Source organism: Phaseolus vulgaris, chromosome 1 (assembly GCF_051622355.1).
Source record: "Phaseolus vulgaris cultivar YP4 chromosome 1, ASM5162235v1, whole genome shotgun sequence".
In the NCBI taxonomy this organism is placed as follows: Eukaryota; Viridiplantae; Streptophyta; class Magnoliopsida; order Fabales; family Fabaceae; genus Phaseolus; species Phaseolus vulgaris.
This window is the reverse complement of record NC_143498.1, coordinates 5,920,658-5,934,333: the sequence shown is the minus strand read 5'-3', so window position 1 is coordinate 5,934,333 and position 13,676 is coordinate 5,920,658. Positions and strand designations below refer to the sequence as shown.

The following is a 13,676-nucleotide window of genomic DNA, read 5'->3' as shown; positions in this document are numbered from 1 at the left end:
AAATAAAATACATATTAAGTAAAAGTAAAAGATGTAAAAATAAATTCAATATTAAAAAACATTCTAAGTCAATTTTCAATTTTACATTTATAAGTATTTTAATTATTATATTTATTATTCACAAACCAATAATTTAAACTATATAGAACATTTTCACTATTTTTTAAAAAAATATTTCCTTTCCTCTATGAAATTTTCAAATCAAAATTTGAAAAATAAATTATTTCAAAATTTAGAAGTTTTTTATTTACATACTTTTCAAAATAATTATTGCTCAAAATATATGTTTTTGTAAATAGTTATTTTTTAAATATTCAAAATTATCAATTCTCTTTCCTTTATTTTTAAATAGAAAAACAAAAAGTAAAATGAAATCAATTTTGAAATGGAACTGAATTTTTAATATCTGCATCAAATCTTTCTATTTGAATAATTATTTGGCACAATAAATTACTAAAAAAAATAAGTGATTCAAATATTAATTTGATTAAAATTTCAATAGCCACACGGTGTTCTTTTTTTACACTAATTCAGGGTTTAAAGTGATGAGAATAATGTTTTCTATGAATGATCTATCAATATAAATATTTTTCTTTAAAAGAATCAATTAACATTGTGATTGATTTCATTAATTAACATAAATACTAGTGATTACTTTCCATAATCATCAAAATGTTCACGCTGACCAAAAAATAATCAAAACTTTCATTTTTTAATTGATTATGCTTTAATTCTATACTGCATAACAATGTAATTTGTCATCTATAAATAATGCAGCATATTAGTGTTAAACATAATCAAAACAAATTTCAAATATCAAAGCTTGCATCAGTTTCTCTACAATGGCTTGTTCAATCATCACGATTCTTGGTGTCATTTTCTTCCTTCCCATCATATGTCATGGTAAACTCTTCTCTCACTGTATAATACAATTTTGTTTTGAAAATTTGGATTGCTAAAGTGTTCCATGGATCATGGTGTCAGGTTCATGCTCTTTGAAGAATATCTCTATAACCCAAACTGAAACTGGAGTTAAAGTACAGGGAAAGCCACAATTTGCAGTGAAAATCACCAACAATTGTGCATGTGTTCAATTGAACTTGATCTTGAACTGCAAAGGATTTAAATCTGTTGAAAAAATAGACCCTTCAATTTTGAGGATCTCACCCAGTGGCTGTCTTGTTAATGGTGGTCAAGCTGTCTACACAGATCCTATCCAATTCAATTATGCTTCTGATAAACAATTTGCATTCACTCCTGTTTCATCTCAGATTGCATGTTCTTGAATGTACAAGCATCTTCTGATGCCATTTTTATGTAGTTTGATTTACAAATTATAGTCTATTAATAATACAATGGTTATTCGTTTGTTAAATTTGCTTCTACAATGTTATTTCTGAAAGAGTACAAATGGTTAGAATCCATTTTTTTTCACCATCTTTCGTATGAGTGTAAATGTTTGCATTTCATGAACCATAATGAACACAAAATGTTTTATATATGGGAATCCAAAGATTCTAAACAAGGGATTTTAAATAATTTTATATTTAAGAATGTTTCATATTACATTTATTTATGACTAATACAAAGGATGAAAAATGAATTCATTATTATTTGAATTTATTTTGATTTATTATCATATCATATCTTGTTATTCATTTGAAAAATCTTTATTTTGCTTCAAAAAATTTCATTTTTTTCAACTTTAAACTCATTCGATATTTAATAAGTTCTCTCAAATTTTTAAAGTATTTTTCCTCTCATCACAATCTCAACTACATCTTTTATTCATTTATTAATATGATTCCATTGTATTTCACAAAACACAAACCTCAATTTATCTAATTAAATTGTTTTCAGGGTACAAACGTGAGATTTATGTTTTGTTGTTTATTTTTATAACTTAAAATTTCAAAACTACCAATTTCACATAATCAATCACGTAATTGTTATTTAGTATTCTATTTTAATATTTTTGCATTTATGCACGATTACACAATTTTAATACACTCTATTTAAGATTTATTTATAATTACACTATTTTAGTACTTTATTTTTTATTTTGTATAATTGCATAAATTTTAAAATCAAGTGTGAAATAAGAAAGATGGATATTTGAGAGAGAGAGAGAAAATACAAAATTGTGGAATAAAAAATGATTTTTCAAATAAAATGAAACAAAAATATAAAAAGGAGATTTAAAATATATATACAAATTTATATACTTTATATAAAAAAATTATTTTATATAAAAAATAAATTTAAAATTGATTTTAGTCTCTGAACTTCCATGTTAACATATTCATGTGGATTATAATATATTCCATGTTCAAAGTATCATGTTAACTCAACTCCATAAAACCAACTCAATGATATAAGGTTTACACTCACTTATATATTATGAAAGGTTTTAATCTCTAGTCAATGTGGGATCTCTAACAGTATTGTATCTAAAATAGTTTTTATTATTGATAAAAATTTATAAAATAATTTTTAAATTAGTATGTAACATTTTTTACTAATTACTTTAGATTCTAACAAATTTATATATATTACTAATAAAAACTACTTTATATACCAAATTTTTTTAGTTTATAAAATAGTGTCTAACTTAATCAATATAGTAATTAATTATTTTTTGTCTCCAAAATTAATTATTATTTAATGATTTTTTTTAATGAAATCTTCAAATTTTTGTATATTTCATCCTCATGGTGGATTGAGTTTGAGTGCAAAGATTGTTGATGTTTAGAAAAACATAATTGATGTATTTTCAGTTTTTTTATGAATATATCTTCTTTTATGACTATTATAACATATAAGTCCAACACAGGCCTTACATATAAAAAAAAAAACCTCAAATTGAAAAAACCCAAACTCATGAAAAAAAACCAACAAAGAGTCTATATAGATATATAAAGTCCCTAGCTGTTTTTGGTTATTACCCAATATAAAAACATAAATGCATCAGCTAACTATAACTCAAAAAAAGTTCTTGTTCCCACCTCCTCTTCAAAGTCATTTGTAAAAGACCAGTTTGTTTGATCCATACATGTTTCGCATACATTTTCTTTGTAGCACAAAAACCTGGACTTCATTGTTAAAACTTATTGTTTTTCATATTCCAAATACTCCAAACAGTTGAAATAGTTACAAAGCTCTCTTGGGTAAGTTGATTTATTCTTCTAATGTTCTTTCAACTATGACTTTTGTTTTTAGGTGCTAATTCTTGTTGTATGTGCAATCTATGTAATGCAGCTGAGGAGACTAAGCACCATTTATTCTTTGATTGCTCTTATTTTGGTAGGTAAAGTCTTGGATTTTCATGTTTTTTGCTAGCTTAACTTTTTGTTACATATTAATAATTTTATTCACTCAGTTTATTTGGCTAAGCAAATTTTCCTTAAGATATATTTTGGTTATGTGAGATATGAAAAATACTAGTTTATTAGATAAAGACTATTAAAGTAAATTATGTTGGTATATCTTACAGGTGTCATGAGATTGAAAAGAACTCCATACTTTTATTCTATCAAAATACTAACCCTTGTTACAAAATCATTGCACTGACACTCTCTAATTATTTTTTTAAAAAAAAGTTACAGCAGGTTGTTCTGCAAGGAAAGTAATTCTAAATTAAAAAAAAGAGTTTATGCAATAATTTACTCAAAGTATTATTATATAATATTTAATGGAATTTTAACTTAATATTCCCTATTTATAGCTAACAATATTCAGAAAAGTATTTAGATATTTAAATTTCAATTATAATTAAAAACACTAAATAAAGAATTATAGTTTGTGTATAGCACCTGACACCTTGAACACGAGTTCTTGTAGTGATATCTATGAATATGATCATCATCATCCACAATAGTAGCATGTCCTATATTTAATGTACAAAATTAGTAATCTAACAATGATTCAAAATTTTCATTTTAAAAACTGCATGAAAAGCACACTGATCGGTCAAGGACTAAACTAGACTTGGCACAAAATGTTAGCAGCATTTGTAGCTGGATTTGTAGCTGTTCCTTGACTCTGTCTCAATTCACCCCAGTTCCAACCACAACATCAATATCAATATAAATATATACATATGCAACCCAAAGTTGAAATCTAAGTCATATAGAATCAATTGTTCAAGATGGCTGGTACTGGTACCTTTGGAGAGATCATAGATGGTGATGTCTTCAAGTACTATGCACAAGGACACTGGAACAAGTCCTCTTCTGGGAAATCCGTTCCCATCATCAATCCCTCCACTAGGAAGACCCAGTTCAAGGTCCAAGGTATTGCTACCACAATATCAAAACCATGTCTATACCAATTGAGTTGTTGGTTTCTGACCCAGTACTTGGATTGGAGGAGAATTAACAATACACCTATATGATCATTTAGTTTTTCATGTTATTGTTGTTGGAATTCGTGATTAATATAGCATGATGGTTGTGTCTTTTTTCAGTTTTGTTTTTAGGCGTTGTAAGTGGTAAATTTGGGATATTGATTCTCTTTAACTGAATCTCAAACAGCTTGTACCCAGGAAGAGGTTAATAGGGTCATGGAATCAGCAAAAACAGCTCAAAAATCATGGGCCAAGACTCCACTGTGGAAAAGAGCAGAGTTGCTTCACAAGGCTGCAGCAATACTGAAGGAACACAAAGCACCTATTGCTGAGTGTCTTGTTAAGGAGATTGCAAAGCCAGCTAAGGATGCTGTCAGTGAAGTAAGTACAAGTTCAATTTGAAAAATTCATTCGCCTAGTGTAATGTTTATCAAATTCAAGACCTTTTTCTCCCCCTCCTTTTCTCTTTCGTATTTTAACTTTTAGCATTCAAATATTATGCACGTAACACTTAGGAATTTTGATTGGAATATAGAGGTTTATGTAGAACGTTTATGAGATTCGTCCCTTTTGGTTTTGGCTTTCACTTTCCTTTTAAATGCTTTGTTTTTACGTAGGTGGTCAGATCAGGGGATTTAATCTCATATTGTGCTGAGGAAGGAGTGAGAATTCTTGGGGAAGGAAAACTTCTGGTCTCTGATAGTTTTCCAGGCAATGATAGAACCAAATGCTGTCTTTCTTCCAAGGTATTTTGACCTTTCACTTTGAGAGATGGTGGCTCTAAGACCAACCATTAACTATGGTTACTTTTTCTCTCACATAAAATCTTACTATTTTTTCACCTAGAAGTAATGAATCACATTTCACTGTACAGTTAGAGGTGATGAGATAAACTTTAATACCATCTTAAATTAGACTTATAAACTTTTTACAAAACCCATAAGAACTATATTGAACATATCTCTGGTTCATGAGCTGAGGATTATCCAAACCTTATAAACCCAAGTGAGATCTCAACAATATCCTGGTCTCTATGTTTGTGCTTGTCACTGTAAATGATGCATTATTTTGTGATATTTCTATGTGCAGATTCCACTTGGAGTTGTTTTAGCCATTCCACCTTTTAACTATCCTGTTAATCTGGCTGTTTCAAAGATTGCTCCAGCGCTTATTGCTGGAAACTCCATTGTGCTTAAACCCCCCACTCAGGTATGCAACTATTTATAGAGCATACACTTATTAGTTATTAGTAGTTAGTGTTACTATTATTTAATTCAGATAAAATCTCAAAGGGTTTCCAATATTTTGAATGTTTTATGAGTCACAGAACTTGCTTAGCTCTTAATCCTTACAGGGTGCTGTCGCTGCACTACATATGGTGCATTGCTTTCATTTGGCTGGTTTCCCCAAAGATCTTATTAGCTGTGTCACAGGAAAGGGTTCTGAGATTGGTGACTTTCTTACAATGCATTCGGGGGTGAACTGCATAAGGTAATATGCACTTCTTTTACCATATTGTAATTGTTGTCCTTCACTACACTACAATGGTTATTGTTTTGTATGTAATAATTCATGTGATTCCTAATTTGCAAATGTAGCTCCAACTTCCAACAAGATGTTCAAGGTAGATAAATACATCATGTCTCATCTTTTGTATGCTGGCATGTAGCTGCAAAAACAGATAATAACATGAAAAACTCGAGTTATGTTGTACCAAATTATGAAGATAAAATAGTGAGTGGTAGTTTTTTGGTTAGTTGAGAGGTGTTTCGTCATTGCATTTTAACTGGGAGCTTCCCCACCTAATAATTCACATTAATTCTCAGTTTTACTGGTGGAGACACTGGAATAGCAATATCAAAGAAGGCTGGCATGATTCCTCTTCAAATGGAGCTGGGTGGAAAAGATGCATGCATTGTTCTTGAAGATGCTGACTTGGATTTGGCAGCTGCTAACATGGTGAAAGGAGGCTTCTCCTACAGGTAACAATAGACTTCAAAATTTGTTACAGGAGAAACTTCCAATTTTTCTTCATTTGTCCTTTAACATATGGACCTGGATTTGCCAATGGAAATTTGTATTACCTCCTTTCCATATGTTTAGATTTTTAAGGTTAACATTCGTAGATAAAGAAATATTTAATAGAAGTAAAATGTTATTATATTTTGACTAAAATATCTCTATTTAATACCTTTATCCTTTATACCTGCACCACCAAGAGTGTGATACTTCTGTTCTCATATATTTAATAAAAATATTAGAAAAGTAGCAAAATTTAAAGCAAATATAATCTATCTCTTTATTGTGAATTTTGTTTATTTGAAAATGGATGCAGTATTAAGAAAGAGTATATTTGAGAAAGAGAAAAAGTATTAATTAGAAGGATAAAATAAATAAAGACATGGGAAGGAGACATGTGATCTTGTCTTTTTTATTTGTTTCTCTTCCCTCCAAAAGGTAAATCATTCACTTAATTTATTTTATGGAACAATGTAAAGAAGGAAACAGTTCATGCAACAAAATCCACCAAAGACATCTTTGAAGAATTTCATGATTAATGTGGAACTTTCACATATTCCTAAGTTTAAAACTTCAGTATGTGAATGATTCATTTATGCAATACAATTTTCTCACTGTGGTTGCATTGATTCCCTTGACAACAATACTCCTAAATCCTAATACAAATGCTGTGAAAAATTCTATGGCAGTGGTCAAAGATGCACAGCTGTAAAGGTTGTTTTGGTCATAGAATCGGTTGCCAACACTCTTGTTAAGAAAATCAATGATAAAGTTGCCAAGTTAACTGTTGGACCACCTGAGAAGGACAGTGATATAACACCAGTTGTCACAGAATCCTCTGCTAACTTCATTGAAGGATTGGTAAAGGATGCTAAGGAGAAAGGAGCAACATTCTGCCAGGAATACAAAAGGGAAGGAAATCTCATTTGGCCATTGCTGTTGGATAATGTTCGTCCTGATATGAGGATAGCATGGGAGGAGCCATTTGGACCAGTGTTGCCAGTTATCAGAATAAAATCTGTTGATGAGGGAATCAACCACTGTAATGCCAGCAATTTTGGCCTTCAGGTATAGTACAGTTCATCAATATGAATGCATACATTCAAATGTCAAAATCATTTAAACAATGGTTTCATTTTATGTTTCTCTAAATTTGTTTTCATCATATTCATGATCACATGAGTGACAGAGCATAATCTTGAGTGGGGTCTCAGTAAAAAATCAAGATGCCATTTTATCTATTCCAAGGCAGAAAAGTTTTCTTGTTTTTTTAATTTAATCCTATGTATAATGCAGGGATGTGTCTTCACAAGAGACATTAACAAAGCAATGCTGATAAGTGATGCAATGGAGACAGGAACAGTTCAAATTAACTCAGCACCGTCACGTGGACCTGATCACTTTCCTTTTCAGGTGAAATATTGTTCTACATTTGCCAAGTTGCCATAAAATTTGTGTAGGTTGTAATACTAGTTGCAGAATTCCTTTATTCAGGAAACAAATTCAAAGGTTTCTACCAATAAAAAAGAAAGAAAAACTTCCTCCTTTATTTCCACACACACCCTCATGAATTGATGACTTAAATTTATATACCCTGACAATAACATGCAAAAAGATTTATATATACCTTAAGTGCAAAACATTTTGATACACATTGATATACCATTAGGGCCAAACAAACCTTTCACCTTGGCCTATTTGCTGGTGTAAAACAGTAACTATTTGTTTGGGGTTCAATGGCCTATCACAGACATTCTGAATAAGATTTGATTACTTCATTATCTCATTTTATTTAATGTTTTTCTGTCTAAACAAGCAAATATGATTTATGGCAGGGACTGAAGGATAGTGGAATTGGTTCTCAAGGAATCACCAACAGTATTAACATGATGACAAAGATTAAGACTACAGTAATCAACTTGCCAGCAGCTTCTTACACTATGGGGTGAGGTGATTAGGAAACTATTAAGTTACTCCAAATAGTGGCAGCTAGTCACACCATATAAAGGTGTTTTCAGCTCCCTTTCACCTCGGTAGACAGTGACAAAAAGTAAAACTGGCGCCAACAGTTCATCAGAAAGAACCCATATATTTACTTATTTGGAACATAATTTAGAGTTAGAAATTTCTTTCTCCAATCTTCCACGTTTCATATTAACCTTAGAGTATAGATTGTGTTTGAGAGATTTACTGCACATTAGTAATTTTTGTTTTATGTGGCTTGTGTCTCTATAGGGTGAGGGTAATCTTGTACAAGTAGGATATGAATCTTGAATAAATTATGGGGTTTTTGCACGTGTAATTTTTGTTTGGATGTCATGGTTTTTGATAGAAATTTTATTATTATTAAAATAGTGAAGTTGTGCATTGTTTGCACAATTAGCTAATTGTCCACCCTTTAATTGTACAACCTTTTGGAGTGTGATTTATATGTTAGGTAAGATTGTGTCTAATAACATATCGGTTGAAGTAGATTATTCTAAGAGAAGCATATTTCATGAATATGATTTTGTCAAATTCGCAATAAAGAAGTTGTATGACATTCTAACAACTTTAATTAAATTATAAACTAATATTTAAATGAAGTTGTTCGAGTTCTGCGTGACTTTATTGTCAAATAATATAATTGAAGTCGTGTCACTCATACATGACTTCATTTATATTATTTTACACTAAAGTTGTACAAACCACGTACAATTTTATTTAAAGTATTCTTTTTTAATAAAATTTCATATTGTTAAGAAATAAAAAATGAGAGTTGGTTGGTTGTTTTAATTATTGACTTTTTTCATTTTAGGGAAGGTTGTGAGTTTTATGAAAGTCAAACTTTAAGGTTTGGGTTTTTTTAAAGTATATTATTTGTGAAGTTCATTACTTTTTTTTTAATTATGTTGTGATTTGTATTGTTTAAAGTGGAAAAAAATCAAGATTAAATACATTGAAATAAAAAATAAAGTAATTAGGTGAAATAAACTGCATTTAAAGAAATAAAATGATTGTTTTGATTACCAACCGTCACATGAGACCTAAAGAATTTGAAAAACCAACAACTAGACATACCCATAACAAAATGAATGATTTGGAATGTGGAACAAACCAAACAAATGTTCTTAGCCCTTAAATGAAGGGTTAATGTTCTTAGTGTCGACATTTGTAAAAAACTATATTTTCCTTTCTTATTTTTTATTTACCATATTTACATATCATTAAACTCTTCCAACATTTTCCTGCAAACCCTAAAGTGTAAAAAATAGTAACCAATAATAATTCTTTATTTTTTTAAACAAAATAATCATTTATTTTTATTTTAATGTATTTAATCTTTTTTTTCTCCATTTCAAACGATACAAATCACAATATAGTTAAAAATAATAATGAAATTCACAAATAATATACTTTAAAAAAAACCCTAACTTTAAGACTTGATTTTCATAAAACTCTCACAACCTTCCCTAAAGTGTTAAAAACAATAATAAAAAAATCAACCAACTTTCATTTTTTATTTCTTAATAATTTAAATTGTATTAGAAAAACAATTTTAAATGAAGTCGTCGATGACAATTCTTAATAATTTGAAATTTTATTAAAAAATACATTTTAAGTGAAGTCGTACATAACATATACAACTTAATATAAAAAATATAACTAAAGTTGTGCATGACACAACTTCAAATGTATTATTTTACATTGAAGTCGTATAGGTCAGGTATGACTTCACTTAAAGTATTAATTTTTTATTTAATCAAAGTCGTCAGGGTGTCATATGACTTCTTTGTTATGAATTTGTAAAGTTGTATTGATGATGTACGACTTCAACACAAACACTTTTACGGCACAAAGTCATATTCATGGAGTACGAGTTTCACTATAAAGTCATGTCTATGGTGCATGACTTTCCCATTTTCTACCCAAAATCGTAATATCCGAAAAAAATAAGATTCAAATAATAATTAAAAATTTGAAAATAAAGTTGGTAGGTAACTCTGTCCTGATGGTTGGAGTGTCATATTGTTTGATATATGTATTGTTTGATAAGTGTGATAAATTATACTAAAATAATTAAGATTTAGTTAAAGAATCTTGTAGTTTTGGATAATTATTTAGGTGTAATTCATTGTGTCCTCTAGAGTGAGAATGTGTGATATTTTTGTGATATAAAAACTTATATTGATGGAATGATATATGTATAAATGTGTATGATATATCATGTTCAAAATGATAAATGCTTAAAGATCTTACTTTATGCTTTATACAATAATATATGTGATATTGAATCTGACACTTGAGAGGCGAGGTGTGATTTTAAGAGAAAGTGGATATAAATGAGTGAAAAGTTTGTAGTAAATTTAATTGATGTGATAGGAAAAAAATTAAATTAAATAGATAATACAATAAAATAAAATAAAATATCCTTAATTTAATTTTAATATAAATGGATGTTGATTAAAATTTAAAATAATTAATTATAAAGTGATTAATTTTAAAAATTAAAAATAATATTTAAATTTTGTTTGTTCATAACATTCTTTTGTGTATGATATATCATATTCAAAATGATGGATGCTTATGATCTTACCTTATGTTTTATATAAGAGTATGTGATATTGAATCTGATACTTGAAAGATGAAGTGTGATTTTAAGGAAAAGTGAGTATGAATGAATGGAAAGTTAGTAGTAGATTATATATTCAATGGAAATTACATATATTTCTTGAAGTATTGTGGTGCTCACAATGTGAATATTATAGAAGAACAATTAGTAGTCATATTTTTTTTGTTTGTTAGCTAGCATTTTTTTTTTATATTATAGATGAAGATAAAGTATATGCTAAAAAGTGATGAAGTTTTTACAGGTTAATCCTCTACCGAAATTTGTTAAATTTCGGTTTAATTTCTGCAATTTTATTCTGGGTCCGTATTGCGCTGAAAAAAATTCACACAATCACTTTCGTATGTTGTTTGCACCCAGGTAAGGAGGCACGTACATAAACGAATCACAAAAAGAAGATACGGGGAAGAAAGGCCAGAAAGTTTTGTTTTCGAAAAATCGGTTTTGTTCACTCTCGGTCTGGGACTTACTAAGCCTTACTCCTCTGGTATTTTGGTCTGAAATTTTTACCAGACATTCGTCACTGTGTCTATAGAGTTTTGGATGAGGTTTGAGCCCCAGATTCGTCCCACAAGATTGACAATAAATCTTTTATTCGTCACTGCCAGGGTTGAAAGGAAGGTTCGTTTGTGTGTGAAACTGTTTGATTTTTTTCGTAGGTGAATACTCATCCGTTTGAACTGAAATTTGTCGAGTTTTGTCCCAAATTCAGTGGAGATTCTTGGGTTAAATTTCAGGAAAAAAATATTCCGGGAGAATTTTTCAGAAATTTTGTGCAAACCAAGGCTATTCCTCTACTGAAACTTGTGAAATTCCGGCCTAATTTATGTAATTTCATTATGGGTCCGTATATCGCTGAAAAAAATTCACACAAGCACTTTCGTAAGGTTTTTGCACCCAGGCAAGGACGCACGTCCATAAACAAATCACAAAAAGAAGATACGGGGAAGAAAAGCTAGAAAGTTTTGTTTTCGGAAAACCGGTTTTGTTCACTCTCGGTCTGGGACTTACTACGCCTTACTCCTTGGGTATTTGGTTGAAATTTTTACCAGACATTCGTCACTGCGTCTATTGAGTTTTGACTGAGGTATGAGCCCCAGATTCGTCCCACAAGATTAACAATAAATCTTTAATTTGTCACTGCCACGGCTGAAAGGAAGGTTTGTTTGTGTGTGAAACGTTTGATTTTTTTCGTGGGTGAATAATCATCCGTTTGACCTGAAACTTATCGCATTTTGTCCCAAATTCAGTGGAGATTCTTGGGTGGAATTTCAGGAAAAAAAATATTCCGGGAGAAATTTTGGGCAAACCAAGGCTATCCTCTACCGAAACTTGTGAAATTTCGGCCTAATTTCTGCAATTTCATTATGGGTCCGTATTGCGCTGAAAAAAATTCACACAAGCACTTTCGTATGTTGTTTGCACCCAGGCAAGGAGGCACGTCCATAAACGAATCACAAAAAGAAGATACGGGGATGAAAAGCCAGAACGTTTTGTTTTCGGAAAACCGGTTTTGTTCACTCTCGGTCTCGGACTTACTACGCCTTAATCCTTGGGTATTTTGGTTTAAAATTTTTACCAGACGTTCGTCACTGCGTCTATTGAATTTTGGCTGAGGTTTGAGCCCCAGATTCGTCCCAAAAGATAGGCAATAAATATTTTATTCGTCACTGCCAAAGCTGAAAGGAAGGTTCGTTTGGGAGTGAAACTGTTTGTTTTTTTCGTGGGTGAATATTCATCCGTTTGACCTGAAATTTGTCTCGTTTTGTCCAAAATTCAGTGGAGATTCTTGGGTGGAATTTCAGGAAAAAAACTATTTCGAGATAAATTTTGTGCAAACCAAGGGTATTCTCTACCGAAACTTGTGAAATTCCAGCCTAATTTCTGAAATTTCATTCTGGGTACGTATTGCACTAAAAAAAATCACACAAGCACTTTTGTATGTTGTTTGCACCCAGGCAAGGAGGCATGTCCATAAACGAATCACAAAAGGAAGATACGAGGAAGAAAACGCAGGACGTTTTGTTTTCGGAAAACCGGTTTTGTTTACTCTCGGTCTGGGACTTACTACGCCTTATTCCTTGGGTATTTTTGTGTGAAATTTTTACCAGACATTCATCACTGCGTCTATTGAGTTTTGGCTGAGGTTTGAGCCTCAGATAAGTCCCACAAAATTGGCAATAAATCTTTTATTCGTCACTGCCAGGGCTGAAAACAAGGTTCGATTGTATGTGAAACGATTTGATTTTTTTCGTGGGTGAATACTCATCCGTTTGACCTGGAATTTGTCGCGTTTTGTCCCAAATTCAGTGGAGATTCTTGGGAGGAATTTCAGGAAAAAAAAAACTATTCCGGGAGAATTTTTCAGAAATTTTGTGTAAACCAAGGCTATCCTCTACCGAAACTTGTGAAATATAGGCCTATTTTCTGCAATTTCATTTTGGGTCCGTATTGCGCTGAAAAAAATTCACACAGGCACTTTCATATGGTTTTTGCAACCAGGCAAGGAGGCACGTCCATAAACGAATCACAAAAAGAAGCTACAGGAAGAAAAGCCAAGACGTTTTGTTTCCGGAAAATCGGTTTTGTTCACTCTCGGTTTGGGACTTACTACGCCTTACTCCTTGGGTATTTTGGTCTGAACTTTTTACTAGACATTCGTCACTGTGTCTATTGAGTTTTGACTGAGGTTTGAGCCCTAGA

The 13,676-nt window shown here is 30.8% G+C and overlaps 2 protein-coding genes across 2 annotated transcripts; both read left to right on the top strand.

Annotated features, from left to right (window-relative positions):
* The first annotated feature begins 814 nt into the window (after positions 1 to 814).
* Positions 815 to 1,375, top strand: LOC137815409 (protein TAPETUM DETERMINANT 1-like). Its single transcript, XM_090296849.1, has 2 exons — positions 815 to 903; positions 985 to 1,375. The coding sequence occupies exons 1-2, from the start codon at positions 843 to 845 to the stop codon at positions 1,284 to 1,286; spliced, it is 363 nt and encodes a 120-aa protein (XP_090152975.1). The 5' UTR covers positions 815 to 842; the 3' UTR covers positions 1,287 to 1,375.
* Positions 1,376 to 3,918: 2,543 nt separating this feature from the next.
* Positions 3,919 to 8,666, top strand: LOC137816739 (NADP-dependent glyceraldehyde-3-phosphate dehydrogenase). The gene is made up of 9 exons (XM_068620014.1): positions 3,919 to 4,292; positions 4,533 to 4,726; positions 4,963 to 5,091; positions 5,435 to 5,554; positions 5,700 to 5,836; positions 6,172 to 6,327; positions 7,054 to 7,432; positions 7,661 to 7,777; positions 8,200 to 8,666. The coding sequence occupies exons 1-9, from the start codon at positions 4,148 to 4,150 to the stop codon at positions 8,311 to 8,313; spliced, it is 1,491 nt and encodes a 496-aa protein (XP_068476115.1). The 5' UTR covers positions 3,919 to 4,147; the 3' UTR covers positions 8,314 to 8,666.
* The last annotated feature ends 5,010 nt before the right edge of the window (positions 8,667 to 13,676 follow it).